The sequence below is a fragment of the Chinchilla lanigera genome, unplaced genomic scaffold, assembly GCF_000276665.1.
Source record: "Chinchilla lanigera isolate Chin_1 unplaced genomic scaffold, ChiLan1.0 scaffold00021, whole genome shotgun sequence".
Classification (NCBI taxonomy): domain Eukaryota; kingdom Metazoa; phylum Chordata; class Mammalia; order Rodentia; family Chinchillidae; genus Chinchilla; species Chinchilla lanigera.
Genome location: NW_004955422.1, coordinates 19,240,944 through 19,262,051, shown reverse-complemented (window position 1 = coordinate 19,262,051; position 21,108 = coordinate 19,240,944). Strand labels below are relative to the sequence as shown.

Here is a 21,108-nt window from a genome sequence, read left to right as displayed (position 1 = left end):
CTGGGCTACAAAGTGCATTCAAGGCCAGCCTGAACTGCATAGTAAAACCCTGTCTCAAAAAAGACAAGACAAAAAAAAAAAAAAAAAAAAGCCTGTATCCTTCACAGCCTGGGCAGAAAGTCATTTTCAGCAGCCATGCCTGTCCCTAGGTTACAGTTTGTCTGTGTCTTGCCCCAGGGTCATGTGTCCAGATTCAGGTCCAACTTCAGCCCTTACACACACACACCTCCTCTCCAAAGGGGAGAGGGCCTGGAACCTTATGGACATGTGTACGTGGAACCAGGACATCTGGGTCCCAGGAGAGGTGAGGTAATGTGAAAACCTTTTGACCACCACCTACTCTTGGCTTCCAATCCCTCTTTACCCTCCACTCCCCCTTAATCCTGGATTACATTTAAACCTGTTTAGGTAAAAAGATGTCCTAGTTGTGCTTCCCCTTCTTTCCAGGCCTCATCACCTGGTTTCTTCCACCAGCCTTCAGACAGACTAATCTTCCTGGAGCTAAGGGGCTAAAGAGCCAGCCACAGAGGACAACCAAGGGCACAGCAGAGCCAGCCTGGTGGCCCTGCCTTTTCAAGGATTGCTGCGGCAGAGAAGGATTGGCTCAGCCTGAGTAGAGTGGCCAGCAAGAGGAAGTCAGAGCTCTTGGCTCTCCCACGATGAACTCCTTCTCTTTGTCATATATCCTGCCTAGAGGATTTGGGGACCCGGTGAGAGTTATCCAAGGGGCAAAGTGAAAAGCAAATTTATTGCCACCTTTGCTAAACTTGTTGAAACCACCCTATTTCTCAGAAAAATTGGGGCCAACTGAGGAGGTCAAGACTATAGGAAACTACAGCAGGCCTTTCCTTGGCCATACAGAGAGGGTGATGGGGTGCCTGATGTAGCCTCCAATCCAGTTTGATGCCTGCCAGGGGATGAGTATCATCAGTGTAGAAATCCTCTGCACACCCAAGCCTGAGGTCTCACAGTGAAGATTGCTCATCATCTCCAGATATAGCTTGGTCCATTATTGAGCAGCCTCCACAGTTACAGAGTTCTTAGGACAGTGGGATTAATCACCCTGGTGGCCTGTAGCCTCTCCATCCTCTTCTATGCTGTGTAGCTCCTGCTGTCTTCCCAGAGCGCACAGCAAATTTTTCTCCATGACAGACCTTCAGGTATTTGAAAGCAGGAACCCTGGCTCCTCTGGGTCGGCACTCAGCCAGACAAAACATTCCAGGTCCAGAGAAAGGGTTCTGCTCGGACACCGGACGAAGGCTGCCTACCTCAGCCAGGTCAATGCAAGATGCCCCTTTTGGAGATGAACTTAGGGCAGGGGAGCCAGGAGGGGCCATCTGGGCTGTGGTCTTGAGGCTGATGCCTGTGATGGCAGTGATATTTGGCCAGGCTTTAGAGCAGTGGTCCTAGCTTCTGCCTGCAAGAGACTTCAGACTACTCCCCAGTGTCTTTTCCACGGAGAGAGAGGTTCCCTCTGCAATCCCAGGCAGGTCAGGGTGCCAGCCTCACCCGAATATCAGAGCTAATTTTAGTCAGAACAGTCTACCTCAGGCTGCTGCCCAGTTTTGCAAATTGCTTTCTTTTCTCCAGGGACCAAAGAGAAAATGGTACAAACGGCCAGAGCTTTGTCAACTGGCCTGGATGTCCTCCACCCCAACCCAGTGAGCCCCTTCTCTGTTCCCTCTGAGCTCCATGGCTGATCCTCCTGCACTAAAAGGAGGGGGCGTCCTGGCCTGAACCGCTGGGACTGACCTCCTGGTGACCTGGAAACTCCATCCTGACCTGGAGGATGGTACTGACCATGGAGGAAAGAGAGTGACCCTAGGGCCCGATAAAAAAGCAGCAAGGGTAGAGGGGGTAACACATTAATGGCCTAGGAGATCAAATTTCTCTCCACCTTCCTCTTTTCCTCCCCACCCCCAGCCTGCACCAGGTGCCCCATGCCTCCTGTCCCTGTCACCCACCCCTACTCCATCGCTGCCTCTGAATTTCCATCTTCCTTCTTTCTCCATCACTAACCCTCTTTCCATCCCCCATTCCCTCAGTTTCACCCCAGCCTCTTCCAGGGATCTCCACCGGTTATCTGGTCACCACAGGAGATAGGCCAGAAACACCCTCTTACTCGGTCCTGTCTGCTCCCTGAAGGTATCAGAGCCCCTTCCTCATGGTCTCCAGGAACTAGGCCCCCACAGCACTCTGCCTTCCCGCCTCCTCCTTGTTCCCATCCCGGAGCGGTCCACCCCCTGTCCAGCCCCAGAGTGGCCACTGCAGTACTCACACCGCACGCATGGATTCAGCCTCCGACCCGGGTTAGGGGTGGCTCCCCGCTCCCTCTGGCCCCTTGTTCAGAAATCCCCAGGGGTCCGAGGGGGCCGGGGGCCCTGAGCGCAGAGTGCTGGTTCGATCGCCTCGGCTGCGCTTGGATGGGATCAGGTGGCGTCGGCGTCCGCTCGCTCGGCAGCTCTCGGCTCTGCCCGCCGCCCGCCCCCCATCTCACACCGGAGGCGGGGCGGGGGCGGGGGCCGGCGGCGCAGGGGAGGGGGAGAGGAGAAGGAGTGGGAAGGGGAGGCGGGTTCCCTGGCTTGTGGGCTGTCTGTGAACACTCTCTGAGATGCATCTTTAGATGCGAGAATTTCTCTTGCAACCTTGCAGAGCTGGGTATCAGTGTGGCCAGTTCCCTTTCACTCACCAGAAGAAAATTCAGTCTGGGAAAGTGTCTATATAAGTCTGGCATTACTGAGCGTTTTTGGGCCTCCCTGATCATCCTTGGGGTGGTGGGGCCTTTTTCCAGCATGGGTTAGAGGTGCAGCTACACTCAAAGGCACCTACATGTTCACCTGCTCTTTCCTCCTCTTTTCTCTCTAGCAGAGAAAGCTCGAGTTGTGTCTGGTCCTGTGTGCCCTTGCCACCCCTTCCCTTCCAGCCTATCCCCCTGCTGCTCATCCACACTGTTGACTCCTGATCAGAGCTTCCTTGTCACTGGAACCTCTGCCCAGGTATCTTGGACCAGGAATCTGAGAATCTCAGTTCAATTCTGGTCTGTTCTTGGGTCCCAGAGTAGAGGCAACTCTCTAAGCTCTGTTGCTTCCCGCTGTATGCATGTAGGCTCTGTCCTTAGCTCTTAGCCCTGGCAGCTGGGCAGCAGCACCTCTCAAAATCATGCCAGACACCAGGAACCCCACCTTTGGTCCTGTAGCTGGCAGGGATCCCTACTTCCCCTTTGCTCTGGGTGAGGTAAGGCAAGGATTCTGCTGGGACAGGAAGGGGCTGAATATTTCCTTCTAGGCCCACGCAAACAGTGAGTAGTATCATGTAAGGATCCTTGTTAAGGAAAAGATAGAAGTGGGAAAACTGCTTATTGCCCCAGTTTTGCCTCTTGGGCATGTCACTTCTCTTTGGCCTTCAGACTTCCCCTCTGCATAAGTAGGCAGTAGTGGTGGTGATATATGTGTATTTGGGGGGGAGTACCTTGTCTGCATCCCAGGATTACTGTGATAAAATGAGACCCCAGTTGGAGTGTCCCTTTCTAGCCCTAGTTACATTAACTTCTCACCCATCAGCTCTTTGTTTATTATGTCTTAGAGACCCCTCCCTCTGCCCCAGCACAACTTGGCTGTGTGGATGACTCCAGCCTCAGATAACCTGCCCTGGGCTCTCCAGTTACCAGGAGCAGAAGGAGCCTGCCTTTGGGTTAGAAATGGTTCTGTCTGAGTGGGCTGACAAGCAGAAGGAAAACATCACTGTTCTTTCTCTTGTGCTGTCATTTCTGGCTTTGGCTTCCTCTCTGGGAGTGGGAGGAGGAGCCTGGGGGTAGTGATGGTGATGGCAGAGGGAAAGGTCAAGGTTTGGGTAGAATCAAAGAGAATCCAGGGATAGGAAGGCAACTGACCTCTCCTGGCCCAGTCCCTTTCCTCTGAAGATCTGAAGGGTACGTGTAAGGAAATTGAGAAAATCTCACTTGTTTCTCCCTTCTTTACTCAGCACATACTCAGAAACTCAAACAGGCTGCCCTTGAGATGGCAGAGCTAGTGGAAAGTTGGAGAGAGAAACCAGATTCGTGTGAGGGGGGAGGCAGGACAGTAGAAGTGGAAGCTGGGTCACCAGTGAATCCTCACCTCTGGCCCCAAGGCAGGTCCTGAGTTTATTTTCTTTCTTTTTTCTTTTCTTGAGACAGGGTCTCACTGAGTAGTTCAGGCTGGCCTTGAGCTTACTATGTAGCCCAGGGTGGCCTCAAATTTGCAAGACCCTCCTGCCTCAGTCTTCGAGTGCTGGGATTACAGGAGTGCTCTGCACCTGGTCAGAGTTTATTTCCAATACTGAAAAAAGAGAGAATCTATTCCCTCCTCTGACATTTATTAGTTGGCTCTTAAACACCAGGTACTTGTATGACAAAAATAGATCAAATCCCTGCTCACCATCCCCCCCCCCCCGGCCCCGGGGGAGTTAGGGGAATGAGGTAGGGAGAAAAGGCAAGATTTAAAAACGAATGGTGGAAAAGCGAGCTCCAAGAAAGTAAAAGAAAGCAGAAGGGTTGGCGGAGTAGACATCTGAGCCAGTCTGTAAGGTGGAAACAGGGGGCTTTAGTGCGCCCTTCCCCCAGGTGGCAGCTGGAGCTCAGCCCGGGCGGACCGTTCCTCTTGCGGCTCCGATCTCCTTTCAGCCCATTCATCTACGCCTGGGTCGGGGGCGGGCGGGCAGACAATCAGACACTGTTTTATCGCAGGCGTCGTCTCCAACCTCCCGCTTGGTCGCGGGGGAATGTGTTTCTCGGGACTCCCTGGGGATTTAAACGTCTGAGCCTCCGACGCCTGGGCAGGGAGTCGGGCCGGAAGGCTGTGGGCGACAGAGCAGGTGAAACATAGAAAATATCCCCTCGGGGTAGGGCCAGCTCTCCCCGCGGCCCAGCCGCCTGCTTTCCGGGTGCTGTAGCCGAGCTTGTTCTTCCAGACGCTCGACCTGTGTGCCCGCCACCCGCGTACTACAACTCCCAGCAGGCTTTACAACTAGGCCGCCCAAGGCGCATCTGTGGCGAACCACACCACCCGGCGTGCTGCGGTGCCGGAAATTCCGGGAAGTAGAGCCCAGGCCTGGCCCGAGCTTCCGGGTTGGTCGCGCGCCTTCCTTCGGCTAAGATGGCGGCTGAGCATCCCGAGCCACCCAAAGGAGAATTGCAGCTGCCTCCACCGCCTCCTCCGGGGCACTATGGCGCCTGGGCTGCCCAGGAACTTCAGGCCAAGTTGGCAGAGATTGGCGCTCCAATCCAGGGTGAGGAGCATGGGAGGTCAGGAGAGAACTGCGTGGTCTAGTTGAGCGGCGGAGCCTGGTTACCCGGGAGACCCGGAGAAGGGGGTGAAGGTGAGCCGCCGGGGTCTGGCCTGGCCCTGCTGGCCTGCCCCACTGATCCTCTGCTTTACCCCATAGGGAGTCGCGAGGAGCTGGTGGAGCGCCTGCAGACTTACACCCGCCAGGTAAGTGTTGGCAGCAGTACTTGTATATAGGCCGAACTTCTCCTGGGGGCTTTCAAGACCTCTCAGCGCTACATCTTCATTGTTTATGTACTTGGGCACAGCGAGCGCGACGCTTGGTCTTTTCGCCTGTTCTTAGCTTTGCCTGCTTTATTGTAGTCTGCTTCTGTCCATACTGCTGCTGTCTAGTACTCAACTCAAACCCAGGCGAATAGCTGTTAATAGCTGCTTGGTAAATATTGTTGAATGAATGGAAGAGAACTTCGTTTAGTGGAACGACTCCTCTTGGACTGACCTTGACGACTCCTTTCTTTTTTTGCAGACTGGCATCGTGCTCAGTCGGCCTGTTTTGAGAGGGGAGGATGGGGACAAAGCTGCTCCCCCCCCCATGTCTGCACAGGTAAGAAAGTTGTTTCATTTTATAGAATCCCTCATGTGCCAGGTAGGCCTTTCTTTCATATGCATTGTACTGAGGCTGCAGTTAACAGATTGAATAGGGAAGTCCTGCGATCACAGAATTGGGAACGCTTCTCTTGTGCTGACACTTACCTCCTTCTTTGAGGCTTGCATCTCTAAATTCTACCCTGTCATTCAAGATTAAACTTGGGTAGCTGGAATCCTAACTTAATTCTCCCCCAGCCGAAAATAGTTACATTCTTTGCTTCCTCAGGCCTAGCTCCCGTGTTAGTGAGACGTTGAGGGCAGATTTATTTGATTATGTACTCTTTGCATTTACTAAGTCATTGGGGTTTGCAGTGGCCTTGCACAGTGGTTCCCATTTATTTAAGTCTTCCCAACTTTCATATCCCTTCTGATCCAGGATTTGGTACTTTTTTCTACAGAGATGTGACTCTAACCCGGAATTTATTGATTCTGAGTGTGGAGTGAGGAGTCTCAATATGGCTTTTAAGGGTGTCCTTGAGTCTCCTGAAATTGAATGTAAAATCTGTTTATGATACTTTTCTGGGAAGAGAGTCAATACCTTACTTTGGTTGGTACCTCAAAGTTAGCATTCTTAATATTGCTGTTGAGCATTCTCTTGTGGAATCATGTATAATTTGGCCTTGAATCTCAGTAACTGGTTCATGGTAGAGCCCCTGTAAATGTTTCAACAGGTAAATGTTTCTTAGTTTATGGTTGTATTATTTTCTCTACAGCTTTCTGGGATTCCCATGCCACCACCTCCCATGGGACTTCCTCCTCTGCAGCCTCCTCCACCACCCCCACCACCTCCACCAGGCCTTGGCCTTGGCTTTCCTATGGCTCACCCACCAAATTTGGGGCCCCCGCCTCCTCTTCGTGTGGGTGAGCCTGTGGCACTGTCTGAAGAGGAGCGATTGAAGCTGGTGCAGCAGCAGGCAGCATTGCTGATGCAGCAAGAGGAACGTGCCAAGCAGGTAGGCAGGTAGATGACTGCACCTGGGCCTCATTAGGTCCCTGAAGGGGGAGTGGAGCCTCAGAAAGCTGGATGATCCTGGGGCCACATTTGGGAATATCTAGACCAAAGACTAGAGGACAGGTCTTAGGCTGGAATAGGACTCCAGGTAGAAAGAGTTGTGGCATATTGGCCTGGGGGATATTGGTGCTGGTATGAGCTTGTTTTCTCTTTTAAGCAGGGAGATCATTCATTGAAGGAACATGAGCTCTTGGAGCAGCAGAAGCGGGTAATACCCCTCTCCCTAACCTTTGACCTCATGGTCCAGTCCAAAGACTGTCACTTATATTCCTTAGTGTCCAGAATAAGATGCATCATTCAAGTTTTCCTTGGAGGCTATCTCATTCCCAACTAAATTCTGGAATCTTCCAAAGGATTCCCTTTTACTCATAGTCCAGGTGTTGGCAAGCTACAACCTGTGACCTCCTTTTGTATAGCCTGTGAATGAAAAATGATATGTATATTTTCAAACAGCTATTTATAAAAAATTAACATCAAGAATATGTAAAAGGGTCCATGTAAGAGCACATAAAACCTAAATATTTACCTGTAGCCCATTACAGGAGTATAACCTTGGAGAGAAGGATCTTTGGAGAGAATGACAGCCTAATTTAGTCATTTAAAAGATAATTCTAGGGCTGGGGTTATAGCTCAGCAGCACAAGTGCCTGTCTGGCAAGCGCAAGGTCCTGAGTTTGATTCCTGGTACCAAAAAAAAAAAAAAAAAAGAAAATTCTGCCCCAGAATGCTTAGTATTAGTTGTCACCCAGTGGGTTATTCAGAAATATTAGAAAATAAGGATTGAAAACATCAGGTTTGGATATATGTATGAAGTAGTGGCTTTGCCCAGATTTTGGCAAATTTTAAGGCATAACTAAGAAAAGAATTCATAGTTCTAAATTATTTAATGGCTGGGCATGGTGGTACACGCCTGTAATCCCAGCGCTTGGGTGGCCGAGGCAGGAGGATCGCCATGAGTTCCAGGGTTTAAGGGCAACCTGAACTGCATAGCAAGACCCTATCTCAAGGAAAAAAAAATGTTTTGGGGAAGAAAATTTTCACTGAAAAACTAGAAGACTGTGTTTAGCTAAATAGTAAGTCCTCTTCTAAAAACCAGAAATTTCCTGGGATTTTCCTTGGTGTTATTTCCAGGGATTTTCTGTTGTGATGACAGGGTTTTTCTAATTTTAATCATAGCTTGGAAGTGTGGGGGTGGAAGGGATGTCAGAACCCCGGTGATTCCTGATTGTTCTCCTCTGGTCTGTTACCCAGCTGAAAGAATGGATTTGCCAGGGGCTGCCTGCCAAACACATTTTCAAGCTGTGTCTCCACTCCCACTTCCCTCCTGCAGGCCGCTGTGTTACTGGAGCAGGAACGGCAGCAGGAGATTGCCAAGATGGGCACCCCAGTCCCTCGACCCCCACAAGACATGGGACAGATTGGTGTTCGCACCCCTTTGGGGCCTCGAGGTAAGGCCCTGGAATGGACCGGAAGAATAAAGAAGGCAATTTAAATGTTTTTAAAACCTTTTTCTCCTCCTGGTGCTGAGGAACGCAGGGCCTTGTGCAGGCTGAGTATGCACTGTACCACTAAGCTGTACTCCAGGCCCCTGAAAGACTTTAGGTGCAGTGGTTCCTCCCTATCTGCTAGTTCTACATCCAAGTGTTCAACTATGGATTGAAAATATGAAAAATTTTGCATCTATCTGGTGTGGTATGTGCCTATAATCCCAGCACTTGGGAAATAGAGGCAAGAGGGTTGCCATTAGTTCAAGGCCAGCCTGAACTACATAATGAGACCTTGTCTCAAAAAACAAAACACAAAAATTTGCATCTGGACTGAACTTGTACAGGCTTTATTTCTTCTCACGATTCCCTAAACAGTAAAATGACTATTTATGTAGCATTTGCATTGTGTTAGGTGTTGTAAGTAACCTAGAAATGATGTAGAGTGTGTGGAAGGATATGGGTAGGTTTTAGGCAAGTACTATGCCATTTGATAAAAGAAATTTGAGCAGTCTCAGATTTTGGTATTCGTGTGGGGTCTTGAGACATATTCCCTATGGATACAAGGGGAATCTAGATATTTCACATTTAAAAAGCGCACGTATAAGAAATGTATAGTGAATTTTCTCAAACTGAATAAATCATAATAGCCAGCATGGGGACCAAAAATTAAGACATTCTCAGTGCCCCAAAAGCATCTCTGCCCTGAGGATTAAACATAAAACTATCACCCTGATTTTTAGCAAAGGGAGTATGTTTTTTTAAAGGAGTATTTTGGCTCTTCCAACATTGGACTTCTTTTTCTCCCCTTTTGCAGTAGCGGCTCCAGTAGGTCCTGTGGGGCCCACTCCCACTGTTTTACCCATGGGGGCCCCTGTCCCCCGGCCTCGTGGTCCCCCACCTCCCCCTGGAGATGAGAACAGAGAGGTGAGACTGATGATTTCTTCTTAGTACAGAAGAGTGGTGGTTTGGAAGGGGACTATATCAGGATTTTATAGAAGGTCTGTGAAAAGATTGGGATTTAGATTCTGGGGTGAGGGTGGCATACTTAGTTTAAATGTTCAGGTTTGGCAGATCTGGGAGCATTTTTGGCATTCCCGCTGGGGAATGCCGCGCCTTATTGAGACTGGTTAGTGCTGCATACTGTCTGCTGTTGACAGGCTTGCTAGGAGAAGAAGGGAGGAAGTCAGAGGAGAATGGGCGGTGTGTCAGTCCCTCTGACTCGGTTATATCTGGCAGATGGATGATCCCTCTGTGGGCCCCAAGATCCCCCAGGCTTTAGAGAAGATCCTGCAGCTGAAGGAGAGCCGCCAGGAAGAGATGAACTCACAGCAGGGTGAGTGTTGGGTGTGCCCTGAAGTTGCAGGCTCAGAAGCTGAAGAGGTGAGCCTGCGTCCTGCTCTTCTTCCTTCCTCCTTCCTCTTCTCCCATCTCTGTCCTCCTGTTGTCCCTTCCCTGAGGAGGGGCTAGAGAGTGGTTAGCTCTTGGCAAAGAGAAGTTTCCATGAAGTACTCTGAGGAGACTTGTACCTTTTTCCCTGACAGAGGAAGAGGAAATGGAAACAGACACTCGCTCCTCCCTGGGCCAGTCGGCATCAGAGACTGAGGAGGACACAGTGTCCATATCCAAAAAGGAGGTATGATGGAGCTGGCCTGGAAGGTTGGGTACTAAAGTGACTGATTTGAAGTGTTCAGTAGAGAGTAGCTGCTGTTGTGGCAATTTGTGTGCTAAGCATCTTGCACATATTTTTTTATTTAATTGTCCCAAATCCCTTGAAGTTCTGAATACTGTACATGCCTGCATTTGACAGCTGGGAAAACTGAGGTGCAGTACCTTAACCAAAGGTACATAGCTTGAGAGAGACAGAACTTTGGAGTCTGTCTCCAAAGCAGCACCAAGCCTTGAACTGTTGTTAGAAGATAGGCATAGGCATGGACCTTGTATCTGACCTAGTTGATTTTCCTTGTCTTGACAGAAAAACCGAAAGCGTCGTAACCGAAAGAAGAAGAAAAAGACCCAGCGGGTTCGGGTGGCTTCTTTGGAGAGCTCTGGAGACCGAGAGAAAGACTCGGCCCGATCCCGAGGCTCTGAGTCCCCTGCTGCTGATGTTGAGATTGAATATGTGACTGAAGAACCTGAAATCTATGAGCCCAACTTCATCTTCTTTAAGAGGATCTTTGAGGCTTTCAAGGTAGAAGGCACAGCTCACTCTGACAGGGGGCCAGGCTCAACAGAGTGACAGGCCAAGCCAAGGGACAGGTTTTGTCTCAAGGCAGGGTTCAGGAGCTGGGAGGGCTGGGGTTCCCATGTGGTCTGCTTCCTTAGCTCACAGATGATGTGAAGAAGGAGAAAGAAAAGGAGCCAGAGAAACTTGACAAAACGGAGAACTCTGCAGCACCCAAGAAGAAGGGCTTTGAAGAAGAACACAAGGACAGCGATGACGACAGCAGTGATGATGAGCAGGTCAGGGCCAACTCTTGCTGGTAGGAAAGAGGGATGTTGGGTACAGGTGGCTGTGATGGCTCCCTTGGGGGACCACAGTAACTTCTTGCAGCACTCTCATGGCTTAGTTTTGGGGTGCCTGGGCAGTTTGATGACCACTTAGGAGTCCTGCTCAGAAGAGGTGACCATTCTGTCCTAGGAAAAGAAGCCAGAAGCTCCCAAGCTGTCCAAGAAGAAGTTGCGCCGAATGAATCGCTTCACTGTTGCTGAACTCAAGCAGGTGAGACCCAAGATGACTCAGCCAGTCCTGGACCCTGGCTAGAGACCACTGGAGGGGTCTTTAGCTCCCTGATAGGGTTCTCTCGAGGTTTTGCAGGCTTTGAAGGAGGTGTGGCTGATTTGGAGAGGTCCCTTTGAGGAGAAAGAAAGAAGGCTTCAGACCTGAGTGGTGGGGCTTCCTAGAGAAATGTTGCTAATGTGTTTTCCAGCTGGTGGCTCGGCCTGATGTCGTGGAGATGCATGATGTGACAGCACAGGACCCTAAGCTCTTGGTTCACCTCAAGGCCACCCGGAACTCTGTGCCTGTGCCACGCCACTGGTGTTTTAAGCGCAAGTACCTGCAAGGCAAACGGGGCATTGAGAAGCCCCCCTTTGAGCTGCCGGATTTCATCAAACGCACAGGCATCCAAGAGATGCGCGAAGCCCTCCAGGAGAAGGTGAGGCTGGCTGGGCTCAGACCTGTTATTGGGCACCCAAGTAAGTCTGCTTCAGACCTGGAGTAGGGTTTCTTAAACCCACCTACCTGTTACTAGTGTGGTTATCCTTTCTGCAGCTAAAGTCAGCACTTTGTAGGCCCTCTTAGGGGAAGCAGGAGGGGACGGACACAGGATTTAGGAAAGGCAGACCTCTAGTCTGGTTCCCAGTGTCTCCCTGTTCTGTGCCAGGCCTCTGTTCTCCTGTCTCCCTCTTTTCTCCCCTCACTCTCCTAGCTTATCTTATGACTCTCTTCCCTTGTTCATTTTGTGGTTGGAGACTCAGTGGTTGTATTACTTCTTAAGTTTAAAGGTTTAACATACTTTGAATAAGTACTCATGGCCTATGGTGCCAGCATTTAGGAGGTGCAAAAATACACATTGAAAACTCTGCCTTTCAGTGGGCCTCTTACCCAGTCCTTTCTAGGAGGCAACTAACGAAATCCGGCTTTGATCAGGTCAGGCCATCCGGAACTCTGTGCCAGTGCCATGCAGCTGGAGTTTATTTTATTTTAATTTGTATTATTATATCCACTGGTGTCTTAAATGCACCAATGGGCACCCTTGATCAGAGGGTTTAAAAAATAGTTATTGATGTACAAAGCTGAGGCTGATTTCATATACTAAATCTATTGTATTTAGCATGAGTTATATAACTTTTTTTCATTTCTGGGAATTGAACTCAGAGCATGCTAAGAACATGCTCTACCACTAAGCTATGCCCCTAGCCTATTGGATTATGTAATTTTGAGGAATTTGACCTGGAAGGATTTTGGTGACTTTGAAGAGTAAAATAAATGCTTCTTTTGACCTCCTTTGGAATTAGGGAGCCAGAACCTCTACTAAGAGTTGAAGTTGATACTTTTTCTTCTCTTCAGTGCTAGGGATCAAACCCTGGGCTTTGCATATCCTAGGCAGACATTACCACTGGGCTACACCTCCAGCCCAGAGTTGGTGAATACCTGTTAACTTGTGTCTGCCTGAATTCTCCATAGGAAGAACAGAAGACCATGAAGTCTAAAATGCGAGAGAAAGTGCGGCCCAAGATGGGAAAGATTGATATTGATTACCAAAAACTTCATGATGCCTTCTTCAAGTGGCAGACCAAGCCAAAGCTGACCATTCATGGGGACCTGTACTATGAGGTTTGGAAAGGGAGCTGGGGAAGGAAGGCTGAGTTGTGAGAGCATGACTGTGTAACCATTGGTTGGAAGGCCTTTCAAAGCTAATACAGTGGCTCCCAGCCCTAGAATTGCCCATTAACTTTCCTGAGACCAGATAGAGTGTGAAGTTTTAAAGTGAAGTTCGTTTTTTGGAGGAGAGATGCAGACTATGTCTTTAAAGCAGTATTAGTTTATAGTATCTGATTTAGGGACAGAGGGGCCATGTGACAGATAGATTTTCTAAAACATTTAATATTGGGAGTGAGAAATACTTTATTTTTTTCTGATCATTGAAATATTAATCATATGACATGGGCTGTTTGAGGTGGAAGGACTTTGGCTATCATCCTGTCTTATGCCCTCATTTCACAGAGGAGAAAGCAGGTGTAGAAATTGTCCCTGTTCTCACAGTGGCTTAGTGACAGCACTGAGAGTCTGGCCTTTATCCCTTCCCTCACTCTAGTTGGCATCTGAGTGGGAGCCAGGCAGCCCTCGTGGGGCTTTGTATCTGATGCCCATCTCTGTTCTCATGTCCTCATGCCATTGAGCTCCCAGTGTGTGTCTGGTGTTTCCAATACAGCACGCTGTGCTTTGTCCTCAGGGGAAAGAGTTTGAGACGAGACTGAAGGAGAAGAAACCTGGAGATCTATCTGATGAGCTGAGGATTTCCTTGGGAATGCCAGTAGGACCAGTGAGTGTTGGTTAGCTGGCTGGGAAGTGGGGAAGAGGGTGGAAATTGGGGCAGAAGGGAGAGACAGGATAGGGAAGGGTGGGTGGTATCCTATTTTCTTTTTCCTGCAGAATGCCCACAAGGTCCCTCCCCCATGGCTGATTGCCATGCAGCGATATGGACCACCTCCATCATACCCTAACCTGAAAATCCCTGGGCTCAACTCACCTATCCCTGAGGTGAGTATTATGCTTACTTTCATTCTTGATTGCCCCTGCTCTCTCACTCTGTGTCTCTCTCTGTCTCTGTTTCTGTCTTTCTCTCCCTCCTTTCCCTATATATATGTAATTTTTGGTGGTGCTGGGATTAAACCCAATGTTTCAAGGATGCTAGGCAAGTGTTGTACACCATACTGCACCCCAGCCATGACTGCCTCTGTGTTTGTTTTGAGATAAGATCTCACTATGTAGTATTGTAGTTTTTTTTTGTTTGTTTGTTTGTTTTTTTTTTTTGGTTTTTCTCTGGTACCGGGAACCGAACTCACGACCTTGCGCTTGCCAGGCAGGCGCTTTTGCCGCTGAGCTAAATCCCCAGCCCCTATGTAGTATTGTAGTATTGTTCAGGCTGGACTTAAATTCACTGTGTAGCCCAGGCTGGCTTCAAACACAGAGATCCTCCTGCTTCAGCTTTCTGAGTGCTGTGACTATAGGCATGTGCCATCAGGCCCAGCTTTTTTTTTTTTTTTTTGGTAATACTGGGGATTGAACCCAAAGTTTTCACACTGAACTATCTTCCCAGCTCCTATTGTTTTGAGATGGGGTGTTGATAAATCACTAAGTGACTGGGCTAGAGTTTTGATACTCTTGCCTCAGTTTCCCAGAATACTGGGATTATAGGTGTAGGGTAGCCCACTCAACTGTGTCTCTCTGCTTTTTCTCTGCAGAGGAAAATAGTCAAAATTGGCAAGTAGATAAGTCACTCACAGTTTTACCATTCAGAAATAACCAAATGTAATAATGTTTGACAAACATGTTTCCAGATAGTTGGTTGATAGTTACAGGGACAGAGAGACAGAAATAATTTCACTGAATATGGTGATGTACACCTGTAATACTAGTGACTTGGGAGGCTGAGGCAGGAGGACTATAATTCTAGGCTAACCTGGGAAAGATACTGTCTCAAAATTAAAAAAATATAAAAAGGTCTAGGGATATAGCTCAGTAGAGTACCATTGGGTTTGATCCCCACTACTGTAGGGGAAAAAAAAGGAATGGCATAAAATTTATTTTTAAATAAAAAGTGTCAGATAAAAAAGTATTAACAGACCACAGAATCACTAAAGTAGGAAAGTAGTATTGTTAAACTTCAGGCAAAAATTTCTGTTCCTTAAGTGAAATAGATGTTAGCCAAGCCAGCTTTCTAAATGTTAGGAAAATCAGGAAGAAGGTGAAGTTCTGATTTTAAGGTCCTTCTTTTAGTTTCAGGCAGCATAGACTCTAGCCTGAAGGATGAGGTTATTAGCATACTCTCTACCTCCCCCCATCTTGTTGCCACCATAGTGTTGTTACTTACTTTGTTTGCTTTCCAGTGGTTAATTCCATTCTGCAGTAGTAATTTCCAGAGTTCCCAGTGTGAGTTCCCCTCTTTGGAACATGGCTTTTCTGGAGCACTCCTGTGTTCCTCTGGAGCTTGGAGTGGCACTCACTAGTGTTCCTTCTCCTGCAGAGCTGTTCCTTTGGCTACCATGCTGGTGGCTGGGGCAAACCCCCAGTCGATGAGACCGGAAAACCGCTCTATGGGGATGTGTTTGGAACCAATGCTGCTGAATTTCAGGTATGGGCCATGATCTGGCAGGCTTGGTTTTACTTAATGAACTCAGATTAGATAGTTGTGTTGTACCTTCACTATCAGTGAATTGGCATTCTGAAGTTTCAGTCTGAAAAAGGGCATACATTTTCTTTTGATGTAAAGCAGCTCCACTGGACTGTGACCTCTTTGTAGGTAGGATTATTGCTTGTGTATTTATTCTTAGATCTCTTCAGCTTACAGCAGCTTGGGAGAATCATAGGTACTGAGTAAACCTTTCTTGAACAAATGAGTGATCTCTTTCAGACCAAGACTGAAGAAGAAGAGATAGATCGGACCCCTTGGGGGGAACTAGAGCCATCTGATGAAGAATCCTCAGAAGAGGAGGAAGAGGAAGAAAGTGATGAAGACAAACCAGATGAGACAGGCTTTATTACGCCAGCAGACAGGTGGGGAAATAGATCTGCCCTCCAAAGTGGTCTTTGCTTGGGAGCTTTCTCTCTACTCCAGAGCTGCTTCTTCTCTTCACAGTGGCCTCATCACTCCTGGAGGGTTCTCGTCAGTGCCAGCTGGAATGGAGACCCCTGAACTCATTGAGTTGAGGAAGAAGAAGATTGAGGAGGCGATGGATGGGTGAGGGAACCAGGCAGGCAATGTGGGGAGGACTTTTACTTCCCTTTGGCCTCTGGGTTGGCTGGCTGACTCATGAAATTACTTCTTAGTCCATTCTGTTCTTTATTCCCTTTTTCCTTTTTTCCCTTTTCCTATTTTTTGGATTAATTGAGCATTTTTCATGTGATTCTGTTTTATCTTGTTCGTTGGCTTTAGTAACTGTCTTTGTTAGAGGTTGCTTTAGAGATTATAGTATCCTTCACCTTCAAGTGATATAGCACTCCTGATAGTATTAAGAGAGCCCTGATACTTTCTCGCCATCTTTTTCCACTTTTGTGGTCATTTTACTTTTATTTATGTTATAAATCCTATACTATGTAGTTATTATTAGGTAGTCAGTTATCTTTTAGAGACTTAAATCATGTATGAACTCATATAGTTATCAGTTCAGTCTTCTTTCATTTGTTTTTGCCTATCCAGTTTTTTTCTGGCATAATTTTCCTTCTGGCTCACAGCTTCCTTTAACATTCCTTATCATTCTTCCTATCATCATTCCTTATCATTCCTTCCTTTATCATTCTTCTGGTTAAGAATTCTTTCAGCTTTTGTAATCGTAAAAGATTCTCTTATTTGACTTGTTTAAAAACAAGAATTTTTGTTGCATATTGGATTCTGGTTGACAGGGTGTTTTTCCCTTTCAGTACTTCTAAAATTGCTTCAGCATCTTCTTTCTGGCAATGTTCCTCAGGAGAAATCTGCTGTCATACTTACCTTTATTCTTTTGTGTGTAATGTGTCATTTTTCTCTGGTTACCTTTGAGATTTTCTGTTTATTTCTGTTTCTGAACAGTTTGAACATAATGGTGTTCCTTGATGTGTTTTCCTTATGTTTTGCTTGGGATTTGTATATAAGTACCATCCGCTAACCAGTTGCACCACTGGAGCTTCTGCTTGGGATTTGTAGAGTATCTTGGAACTGTGGGTTTATAGTTTTTATTGTAGAAAAAAATGTGGCCATTATTTCTCTAAACACACTCTCTCTTCCTGTTTTTTCTTTTTTCTTTCATCATCCTTCCTTTTCTTTCTTTCATTATTGAGAATTGAACCCAGGACCTTTGTACTGGGTTATATCCGCAGCCCTTTTTTCATTTATTTTGAGACAGTCACACTAAGTTGCCCAGGCTGGACTTAAATTTGCAGTCTTGCCTCAGCCTCTTAGAGTACTGGGATTACAGGTGTCTACCACATACCTTGCTTCTCCTGTCCTTTAGGAACTCCAACTGAGTATCTGTTGAGTCTCTGTTCACTGATCTCTGTGTTTTCTTTCTTCTGCTTTTGTTTGTTTGTTTGTTTGTTTGTTTTTTGGGACAGGGTCTCACTATGTAGTTCATGCTGACTTTGAACTCACAATAATCTTCTTGCCTCAGCCTCCTGAGTGCTGGGATTACAGACATGAACCACCATGCCTGGCTTCTGTTCATTTTTAAGAAATTTCTTTTAACTCTTTTATTTCAGAAAATTTTATTGCCATTTCTTCACATTTGCTATGTCCTTCTGCAGTTTCTGTTCTGACATTAATCTATTCAAAGTAGTTTTTCATCTCTAAAAGTTTGATTGGGGTCTTTTAAAAATATATTCTTTGTCTCTTATATTTTTGTACATGTAGAACGCAATTATAATAACATTTTAATGCCAGATATGGTGGTGCACACTTGTAATCCTAGCAAGAGGAGGCTGAGGGAGGAGAATTGCTATGAGTTTGAGGCCAGCCTGGAGTACATAGTGAGTTCAAGTCTAGCCTGAACTACATAGTGAGACTGTCTTAAAAAAACAAAAACAAGAAAACAAAAAGCAGTTATAGTAACATTTTAATGTAATTTTCTCTTTGGTGGGAGCAGCTCTTTTGAGACGGGATTTCTATGTAGTCCAAGCTGGCTTTGAACTGTGTAAACCTAGGCTGACCTCAGACTCACAACAGTTCTCCTGCCTCAGCCTCCCAAATGCTGAGATTATAGACATGCCCCCCTATGCCTGGCATTTGCTTAGTGTTTCTACCATGGGTGCCAGTTTTGGGTTGATTTCACTTAATTGATATTCTTATTATGGGTGCATTTTCTTGGTGTGTATACAGCCCAATTTCCGATTGGCTGCTAGACTTTGTGTAATTTACCTTTTTGGGCCCAGGATATTTTTATATTCTTGTGCGACATCTTCAGCTTTGATCAAGCATATAGTTATTTGTAAACAGTTTGACAGAGGTCTTGTTTTTTGGGTTCCTTAGGACTGAAGCAATGCTAGGTTCTCCCCATCAGAGGCTCAAGACCTGTTTGTGTACATTGCCCAGTGCACTATGAATCCAGAGGTTTTTCCATCTGACTAATGGGAGTCAGCACTATTCATCCTGAGTGAGCAGCAGGCACTGTTACCACTAATCCTTTTGGTTGGTTCTTTCACTGGTTTGGGCAGTATCCTGCAAGCATATGCACCTCATTACTCCTCTGAATTGCTGAGGAAGACCTTCCTTTGCAGGTGTCTGGTTTTTCTGCAATCTCTGGCCACCTTAGTCTCCCTGGACTTTCACCATCATCCCCTCAGTTGGCGCCCTCTTGGCTTCATACAGGCCCCTCTGTGTTCTGTTGCTTGGAAACGTTCAATGCAGGATGCTGAAGCAATTGAAGAGCTCAACTCGTTTGTTTTCTGAATTGTCCTTCTGTGATCCATGCTTTGTGTTTTAGAAACTACTTTCACGTTTTTTGCCCATGTTTTGGTTATTTCAGGCAATGGCATAAATCTGGTCCCTGCTTCTCCTTCTTGTCAAGAAGCAGAAGTTTTAAGCTTTGCATATTTAAGGAAGAAAAACAAAGAAGGGTACTGTAAGCAGAGTAGTGAGGAGGATTTGGTAAGGGACCAGTGTATGAACCCTTTAGGTCTTAGTAAGGATTCATTTAGCTAATGATTAGGAGCCTTGGAGCATTTTGAGTGAGGGAGTTTTAGGATCTGAATTCTGTTTTAAATCTTCCAACTTGCTGCAGGGGACTCCTTAGCTCATTCTAGGCTATATTCCCTGAAATTAGCACTGTGCTCTATCCCTAATCCAATTCTCATGGGCCTCCATGAATGGCAGAGGCTGCAATCCTGGGTATTACAAAATTCCCCTAAGAATCTGGATGGAGGTGCCACCTTTCCCGCCCCCCACCCCTTTGGAGGCCCTTTTTACCTTCTGGGCTTGAATTCCATTGTCCTTTGCAGAAGTGAGACACCTCAGCTGTTCACTGTGTTGCCAGAGAAGAGAACAGCCACCGTTGGGGGAGCCATGATGGGTTCAACCCACATTTATGACATGTCCACGGTGAGCACTTAGAGGATACGCCTTTGGAGGACTTGGGAGGATGGGGTGGAACTAAGGCTTCTGAAACACTTTTTGGAGGTGACAAGACCTTGATCTTTATTCTAGGTTATGAGCCGGAAGGGTCCAGCCCCAGAGCTGCAAGGTGTGGAAGTGGCCCTGGCTCCTGAGGAGTTGGAGCTGGATCCAATGGCCATGACCCAGAAGTATGAGGAGCATGTACGGGAACAGCAGGCACAAGTGGAGAAGGAAGACTTCAGTGACATGGTGGCTGAGCATGCTGCCAAACAGAAGGTGGGCACTCCTTGGGCTGGGGATCGAGCTGGGAGCAGGGGCTGCCTTTTCCAGTGCAGTTTTGCCCTCTAGTGGTGAGGATAAAGGTGTAGTCAGTGCCTGTGGTCCTAGTGGCATCCTTACACTGAAGCACCAGAAAAGAATTTATCCAAGTCTGAGAGGAAGGTGGGAACAGAATCTAGACTGAGTACTTTACCAGGACTTCGATGTTTGTGCCAGGCTGCTCTCCTTGTTTGACGGGGTTGGGGTTGTTTAACTTGTTATAACCTGCTTTTCTCTCCTACAGCAAAAGAAACGGAAAGCTCAGCCCCAGGACAGCCGTGGGGGCAGCAAGAAATACAAGGAGTTCAAGTTTTAGGACCCCACACACTACTGACCTTCTTTTAAGCCCTTTTTCTGGATGCCTGGACTTCATACATGGGTCCCCAAGAGCACGCTGTCCTGCAGCTCCCAAGGGCTTGTCATTTCATGTTATTTTAGACTTGTTTTGTAAATAAAGCTGCTTCCCAAGGAAAGAGATGAATATGTAACACGCTGGATTCTTTCTCATCTCTTTTTAGCCCCTTCTGCAATCTTAGAATGCTTAGAATAGCATCTTCTTACAACCATTGGACTGCCCCAGTGACCCAGGCAGGTAGTTGGACCCCATGTTACAGTTGAGACTTTGTGAAGTGAAAGCCAAAGCTGACAATGTGGATGGTTTACCACCCCACTTCCCTTCTGTGTAGGAAGGCTCTGGGGAAGTACCTCCAGGTCTGATTTGACCTTACTACTTTGTCCTTGGGGAGTAAAAATAGCCAGCTTAGTGCCCTGGCTAGACTGGGGAAGTAACAGTGGGGCTGGGATGTAGGCCAGGTCAGGCCTCCTAATTGACCTTGTAGCAGAAAGTTCGAATCCTTAACTGTGAGAGAACATAGCCAAAATCTTAATTGTCCTGGGTTCCTATGAGCCTTTGGTGTGTGTATGTTCGTGTTTGTAGGGAAGGGATACATGCTTTCTCCGGGTTCCCCTGGTCCTAAAAGTCTTTGACAAGCTAGACTGGGTTGGCCCACTGGATCCTACAGGCATTTTCAAGTGTGGGGGCCCGAAGTCACACACCATTGTTGCCCTACCAGTGTCTGTCTGTATTAGTACACCAAGGGAGGTGTCAGAGTGCTGGAGGTTTCAAGATAGTTTCTAGAAGGGGGCGTGGACAGTCCAACAGAGGATGTGGCAGCTGGTAGGCCTGGGAAAGATAGAATTCAAGAAATTGAGAAAACACAAGCACTCTGGACCTGGCCAGGCTTAGCTTAATTTCCCCTGGCAGGGGCGAGGGGTGGGGGTGGTGCTTTTGGTGCTTAGGTTCCAGAGCCCCTGCCTGCCCTTAGGGCAAGAACAGCCCTGCTCCCAGGGCCTGCCACTCAGGCCACTGGGTTCCTACCGACTGGCCACTCCCTTTGGTATTTTGTGAAAAAGTCGAAGGCACAAAGGCGGGTCTGGGGGCGGTGGACAAGAGACTTCCACGTCGCACGCGGCCGGCGGTACGTCTGGTTCTGGTCCTTTCAGCTGACTGCGCAGAAGCACGGTCCTGCAGCAGTCCCCCTCCCAGCCGGGGCCGCGCCCCGGAAAAGTGGGGTTTCC

At 47.6% G+C, this 21,108-nt stretch overlaps 2 protein-coding genes across 3 annotated transcripts in view; one reads left to right on the top strand and one right to left on the bottom strand.

Moving 5' to 3' along the window:
- The window catches only part of Gal3st3 (galactose-3-O-sulfotransferase 3), a gene marked incomplete in the record, with an annotated part of 8,050 nt that extends 5,549 nt beyond the window's left edge, over nt 1-2,501 (bottom strand). For both annotated transcript variants that reach the window (XM_013514010.1, XM_013514011.1), the window contains 1 exon segment: nt 2,279-2,501.
- The window catches only part of Sf3b2 (splicing factor 3b, subunit 2, 145kDa), a gene marked incomplete in the record, with an annotated part of 24,439 nt that extends 4,428 nt beyond the window's left edge, over nt 1-20,011 (top strand). The window contains 22 exon segments of the mRNA XM_005384431.2: nt 4,948-5,265; nt 5,422-5,468; nt 5,788-5,865; nt 6,623-6,862; nt 7,079-7,129; nt 8,251-8,368; nt 9,222-9,331; nt 9,644-9,740; nt 9,949-10,040; nt 10,380-10,595; nt 10,730-10,867; nt 11,046-11,126; nt 11,335-11,562; nt 12,594-12,743; nt 13,363-13,452; nt 13,563-13,670; nt 15,157-15,264; nt 15,544-15,686; nt 15,769-15,870; nt 19,098-19,197; nt 19,303-19,488; nt 19,775-20,011. Coding sequence (XP_005384488.1) covers nt 5,133-5,265; nt 5,422-5,468; nt 5,788-5,865; nt 6,623-6,862; nt 7,079-7,129; nt 8,251-8,368; nt 9,222-9,331; nt 9,644-9,740; nt 9,949-10,040; nt 10,380-10,595; nt 10,730-10,867; nt 11,046-11,126; nt 11,335-11,562; nt 12,594-12,743; nt 13,363-13,452; nt 13,563-13,670; nt 15,157-15,264; nt 15,544-15,686; nt 15,769-15,870; nt 19,098-19,197; nt 19,303-19,488; nt 19,775-19,846 — 2,688 coding nt within the window.
- Nucleotides 20,012-21,108: the final 1,097 nt, after the last annotated feature.